This window comes from Neltuma alba, unplaced genomic scaffold, assembly GCF_004799145.2.
Source record: "Neltuma alba isolate B1F8T4 unplaced genomic scaffold, ASM479914v2 tig00010189_pilon, whole genome shotgun sequence".
Classification (NCBI taxonomy): Eukaryota; Viridiplantae; Streptophyta; class Magnoliopsida; order Fabales; family Fabaceae; genus Neltuma; species Neltuma alba.
The window spans coordinates 519,635-527,021 of record NW_021635128.1 but is presented as its reverse complement, the minus strand read 5'-3'; the positions used below and the strand labels follow the sequence as shown (position 1 = coordinate 527,021).

Below are 7,387 nucleotides of genomic sequence, written 5' to 3'. Positions count from 1 at the left end.
TTTGATTGGCTTATTCATCATGGGGATGTAGATAGGTTGGCTAAAAGCATATTCCCATATAAAAGATGGGACAATATTACAAGTAATATAGCAGAATCATTCAATGCATGGATGGTGTATGAGAGAAAGCATACTGTACCCCAATTGATCTATGAGCACTGAGATAAAGTTGCAAGAAAGTTGCATGCCTCCTATGTGGCTATGACCAAATGGAAGAATTGTGTTGGTCCAAATATAGAGAGTAAGGTGCTGGATATGGTGGCTGGGTTTGACCATATGTATGCTGAAAATTATGGTGGGGGAAGAGTGAAGGTGACAACATCACGTGGAGACCACCGGGTTGATCTTAGACTACACCAATGCAGTTGCAGATCTTAGCTAATGACGGGGATCCCTTGTTCCCATGCTTGTGCTACCATCAAGATTGTGCACGGCAATGTTTATGATTATATTGATAATTGCTATAAAAAGTCATCACAAGAAAAGATTTATGCTCGCAGTATGATTCCTGTGGTAACAACAGACATGCCTCACCCAAATGACTACTATAGAATAGAAAATGTCAGTGAGCAAGTTTTCTTGCTACCTCCCATGACATCTCGACCACTAGGAAGGCCAAAAGTAAACAGGGATGAATCACAGTTCCAGAACAAACGGATATACCAATGTGAAAGATGCCACCAGCCTGGACACACAAGGAGGAATTGCAGAAATCCTAACTCATCATGAAGTTTCGAGTACAGTGGGGATGGGTCATTTTTTGGTGTACACAGTTGTATGCTCCGCCCTTGTCAACTTTTTTGGGACTGGGGTTGTAGTTAGGAGCTAGGTGGAGACATTTTTTTGTAAGTAAGCTAATAGAAATTTCAGTGATAAGGGAGCATTAAGTGTGGCTAGTATCTTAATGTCCACTTGTCGTTGAATACATGAAAGGAAGTTACTGTTATGGGGACGTTAGCTTTTGGTAATGGCGCATTACTTGTTGTCATTTTTAAATTTGTTCTGGTCATTGCCAATGATGCTATCAGCATAAGCTAACAGCTGTGTTAAACAGATGTCATAAAATCAGACCAGGTTATTCTTATCATTATCATTGTCATATTCGGATCACTTGTTGTCATTTTTAAATTTGTTCTGGTCATTGGCAGTGATGCTATCAGCATAAGCTAACAGCCGATATTAAACTGATGTTATAAAATCAGACCAGGTTATCCTTATCATTATCGCTGTTATATTCGCTTCACTTGGTATCATTTTCTGTTGGATACCAACAGGATATATTGAAGTAAAATTTAGTGACCTGAACAAAAAATGGAAACCAATAGCACATGTCCAATGGGGTTGTTGTCATCATCTGTTTTGGTGTGGTTAAACTCAGATTCATTCATGTCACTGGGGAATAAATTGGCATCATGGATCTCAACTATCATACATTTATGGACACCAATCTCTGTTAACCATAACAATACACAGTAAATTTTTGGTCAGCCTACAATGCACATTACATACAGCAATCTAACAGAGGACAAGTGAATTATGACCCTAACATCGAGACACCTAAGACCGACGCCTTTTCTTGGACTTTGTGCTCTTGGTTGGTTGTGGTCATCGAATAAGGGCCAATGCCTCGTCACGTTTTTCATTCTGTTTATGATTCACCAACCACCATGTCAGGTCATGACGAAAGCCAGCAACTTCTTCCTCTGTGTAGGTAAGGGTCACACCAGGTTTCCATCTTCTCAGCCACATCATGCAGTGCACCTCACAATCCTGCTGTGGACGCAACAATATCAGCACAGTTAGTTAACACATCTGACATATGCATTTACCACACAGAAATCGAATTTGACAAAACTGACAGGTTATTCTGTTGGGGAACTTCTGCAAATATCATGGGAGACATTGGCTTTTTCCCAACCAATCCTGGCTTGACCAATTCTAGTATAATATTGAACCTCATCCTCTGCAACAAGATTCAGGACCAACATAGAAAGTTTAATGATTTTCCAAGTTCAAAAACTAGGGTAAAGATAATGAGTTTTTTCTTACACAGTCATCCACAGCCATTTCCACTGGGTCTTTGATGACAACCTTCTTCTTCTGCTTTCTGGCCTTGGTTCCAAAATGGTTCCTCATGGAGTCTATTACGTGGAAATCCAATGTGCTAGGCTAAATGGCAACGCAAAACCAGTGTTGGCCAACAAGAGCCGGACCAATTATGAAATCACATTTAGCTAAGTTGTAGCCAAGGAACTCAGGAAGAAAGAGCTTCTTATATTTTTGGGCTTTCCAGGTTGGATCATGTGCCATCATGTTCTGCATGACATGAAATTGTTAATCCATTAACAGAGAACAAGTCATTTCCAATTCAACTGCTGTCATTGATATTTGCATTTGGAATTATGCAATCTCACCATGAAATCAACATCGAAAATGTGCCTCTTCCCTGGCCCCAACTCTGCCTTCATGTCCTCCATCACCGTCTTGCACACCAAATTAAGCACCTACAGAACACAAGTGAAAACGTCATTCTGATACAATAATCTCACCAAACATTATCAAACATAATCATGGGTGCAGGGACAGAGCATTCTAAAATACCCTGTTATTTACTCTGTTCACTCCACCCAGGAAAAACCGCTATTGTTAGTCTATATCTTCATCAAACATTTTGATGACAGTCCTGCAAACATTGTCAGATGTTAGTGACAGAAAGTATGGTGTTGGGGACATCAATACTTGTCATCCCCATGTATTTTATTGTCATTTTCAATTCTATTTCTGTCATTGTCAGGGCACACTGTGTCATTTAAAAACAAAACGCTAGCTAGGGATATACTTACATATTCCCCTCTTCCTCTCCCTTGGGTCTACGGGATATTAAAGTGAAAAAGATGTCCCTTTCCTCCTTTGGCCTCTTCGTCCTCGGAGCTGCCTTGAATTTTATCCACGGAGACTTAATTGTGGAACTCTTTGCCCTTATTGGCCTCCTAAGGTCAATCGATTTTTTAGGCCCTCCTTCCTCCCCATTGTCACTGCTTACCCATTCACGATCCAACAGCAAAGGAACATTGGTAGGGGTCATTGTCAGTACATGTGTATCTTCCTCACCCTCATTATCTGAATCCTGAACCTCCTTATCATCATCTTCCACCTCCTTAACCACATAATCATGACTGACTTCCATGTCATCATGGTCATCTTCCTCCTCATTGTCATCGTCATCATCATCACCTCCATGACCATCACGGTCACCCTCTTCTTCCACCTCCTCAACCATGTAATCATCACTGACTTCCCTATCATGAAGGTTATGTTGTTCTTCATCCTCATCCTCATCCTCATCCTTCTCATCATCTCCTTTACTGGTTTCATCCTCATCTGCACTTCCCGCTGCAACCTCTCTTGCAATCTCCTCCACCACTCGGTCAACATCATCAGCTTCTTCAGCATCGTTACCAGCCGCATCACCAACTGTTTCAACCCCTTCTTTAGCAGTGGCATTCTCATTCCCCATCCCCTTAACTTTGGCGTTCAATCCAATTTGCAGTTTGAGTAGCTCATCATCAAGAGCTTTCATTAACGTCCTCTGGCTTTCTTCAAGCTTCTTCACAAAACGAGCCCTCAACTCCTTCAATGCCTGCATATACAGTAAATGAAGATATTAAAAAAATTGTTCACTGTTATCGAATGCCAGTATCTCACTGGTCATTTGTAAATAAAGTCTTGTCATCTCAAGTATCAACCTTGCTAATAGACTGACTTAAACTCAGGTCACGTATATTTTCTAAGTTCCCACATACCAGATCTAAAGACTGCAGAATTGGACTGTCCTTATGTCCTGCTGAGTATACCTCGCTGCCACTGCTTCCATGCAATATTCCCATGCTGCTACCTCTCTCTTTCTCCACCCTCTCCTTTATCTTCTCCTCGGTCCAATATTCAATGGCGCTTGTTGAACCCCGGTCAACAGACAATCCGAGCAGGAAACGCTCAGCAAACTACAGCTGCAAAACCAAATAAAGATAGGTCACACTTCTGCAACAATAACATAAAACAAAAATATAGTGAACCATAAGAAAAAATATTGACTTACCAGCAGCAAATAAAGACACCCTCCAACATTGCAGGTTCCTTTCTTCTTCTTCTTTGTCATCTTCACAAAATCTCCCATTTCCTTCCACAGGTTCTTGATTATGTACGTTGACCAATCATATTTCCTAAACCCATCCATTGTGTGACGCATCACTTTCAACAAACGTATATGTACAGTTGTGCTTGACCCAGGACATAAAAAAACTCCAACTATATAAAGCATAAATAGGAACTCAAAATTGTCGCTTTCTTTCCCAGATAATATCCTCTTCAGTATCTGGGTAAATGGAACCTTCCAATAAGTGTCCTTCAACCTCTTGTATTCTGAGTCATCCTCACTAACATCAGATTTCACTTCCTCCCCACTGTCAGGTACACCTAGAAACTCATGGGCATCTTTTGCCTCAATTTCCTGCCCTTGCCCTCTAATAGTCAAAAAATGCGTTGGTGGGTCATAGCATCTCAACAATGACACAAGTAGATCACGTGGAAGTTGCTTCACATTCACATTAAGCAAGTGCCCAAATCCCATCCTCTAAACTTTTTGCCTCAACCGCCTGTTCTTCTTCACATATTCAGCCAATGATAGAAATTCGGGCAATGAGCACCGGGTGTACAAGGGAACATCATACTTCTTCTTCTCACCTTTCTGTGGCTTCGTTTTCCTTGCCCTCTTATTATACCTATCTTTCTCTTCTTCACTCAGGGCCTTCCATGCCTTCCCCACTTCAATTTTTTCTTCTCTTGCGTTTTTACACTTCTCCCCTCATTTTGCCATATACTCCCTTCTGAACAACACAAGCCCACTGTGGACTCCTTTGCTTGTGGACCCTTCCCCTTCTTCCAACACCATCTTGTATAGTTCTGCAAAGTCATCAAGGTACCATCATTAAATCATAATTTTTATACATATACTAGATATCTAGTTCTTTCCAGATTCGTTATGGTCATTTCCAGTTCCTTCATTGTCATTTACAATATGGCCATTACAGACTGACAGTAAGGATGCTACTATGAATATGGTCGTTTCCAGTTAATTTATTGTCATTACCAATATGCCCATTACAGACTAACAGTTAGGTCATTACTATGAATATGGTCATTTCCAATTAATTCATTGTCATTACCAACATGGCCATTATAGTCTGACAGTAAGGTCGTTACTATGAATATGGTCATTTTAGGTTCGTTCATAGTCATTTACCAGTATGTTATTGTCATTTCCAGTTCTTCATATAATCTTTCCAATCAATCAGACAATTTTCCTACTGATTTGAAAACCCATTTTTTCCTAACATCACAGTTCTCAACTTTGTTATAAAAAACAAAATAGCTTGCCACAGAGACTCAGCATAAACCCTTAATCGCCATTCCTGTCATTCACAAACTTCATCGCGTCATATCTAAATATTGCCCAATCATTGCTTCCCAGACTCACCCAGAAACGTCGACCACAACACGAAACTTAAATGCCTAAACTTACCTCACTGAAATGTTGTTGATGCTTGTTAACTGCAATGGTGAATCACCGTGCGCCAAGCTTTGTCTTTCCACACAATCAGTCTCACGCGACCACGTTTGCCCTTCGAACAGCACACCCTTCCACTTCCAAATCCTCTGCTCTCTTACACACACACTATTTTGGGGTCCTCAATTGTCCAGCTTGCTGGTGTTTTTAGGGCAACAATGGGGATGGTGGAAGTGAGAAACCGGGAAGCACGACGGGCAGTGCACTAGTGTTCGTGCCTCTCTCTCTCTGCTTTCAAACGATGACTGACAGAAGGGCTGTTTCGTAATTATGCAACATTTGCATAATCCCAAATCAGGCAACACTTCCCTATCTGATAATACATTTGCTTAGCTTCCCATTTTGGCATTTTATAATTTCAGGTTTCTTTATGTGTCATTTTTCCTAATAAATATGCAAAAATTGAAAGTTTTTTCCCCCAAAATACCCTCATTCATGAGGGAAAATAGGATAAGAAAGAGAATAAAAATTATTATAATAAAAAGAATTATGAAAGAGAAAGAATGTGTGATGGAGAGAGATAATGGTTTGAAAAATAAAATAATAAATATATTCATTATTAAAATGATTAATTAATGAGGGTAAAATATGAAATTTGCTACAAAAATTTAAGACAACTTGTAAATGTTGCTTATATCTAGGGACAACAGGAGAATGATAGTTGTTGATTATGAAAAGGGATAAAGGGAATAATTATATATTGTACACTCAACAAATATATTTTATTCTAAAAAAACCAGAATAGATATTCTCCGATTTCATTATATATTAATTTTTCACAAAAACAAAAATTACGCATTTCACTTGACCGCCACAATGCGGTTGGTATGATTATCTGATCTGATGATCTGATGATTTAAACAATAAATATAAAAGAAAAGAAAAATATTAAAATAGATGTTTTTCTGATGTCATTGCATATTATTAGTTCATAACAAATATCAGAAAATGTAAATTTTTTTATGTTCAGATAAAGGAAAAAAATTAGGAAAAAATCATGAAAAGATTCATGACGAAATAATGGGATTGGTTCATGACCTGGAAGAAAGAAACAAGCTATTTCAATACGAATGTCTCTCGAATGTCCCTGAATCACCAAAAGGCTATTTAAGTGCAAATTAGGAAAACAAATTCATAGGAAGAATAAAACCACTCTAATGCTGTATCAATTGCATGTGTAAAAAAGATTGTTTTTTTTATTGAAATTTAAAATTTCAATAATCTAAATTTTAAAAACAGGATAACAACAATAGTATCAATCAATTAATGAATTAACTAATAAAAAAAGTCGTGAATTACCCTCTAGTCCCCTTGTTATATGAAATTTTTAGAAATAATTTTTTATCCTAAATAATTATCATCTTTTGATATGTGAGAATTAGTTGATTTTTGGTCTAAAATAGTTTGAATTGAAGTTTAAATTTTAATAATTCAAATTTCAAAAACAGGACAATACCAATAGTAGTTAATTTCGCCATACCAATTAATCAATCAATCAATGAATTATCTAATCAAAAAGTCATGAACTACTCTCTCCCTCTCTCGTTCTTGTTATATGATATCTTCTACAACTAAATTTTGGTTTCAAGTAATTGTTATCTTTTGGTATACATATACAAGTTAGTTGATTTTTGATCCAAAATAGTCTGAATTGAAACTTAAATTTCGATAATCCAAATTTTAAAAACAGGATAAGAACAATATTAAATCACAAATTTTTGGATTTTGTTATCATCAAGATGAAAAGTCTTTCTTGCCATCAGA

The 7,387-nt window shown here is 37.9% G+C and overlaps 1 protein-coding gene across 1 annotated transcript; it reads left to right on the top strand.

Annotated features, from left to right (window-relative positions):
* Nucleotides 1-381: 381 nt before the first annotated feature.
* LOC114754779 (uncharacterized) lies at nt 382-729 on the top strand. The gene has a single exon (XM_028943606.1). The coding sequence runs from the start codon at nt 382-384 to the stop codon at nt 727-729; it is 348 nt and encodes a 115-aa protein (XP_028799439.1).
* The last annotated feature ends 6,658 nt before the right edge of the window (nt 730-7,387 follow it).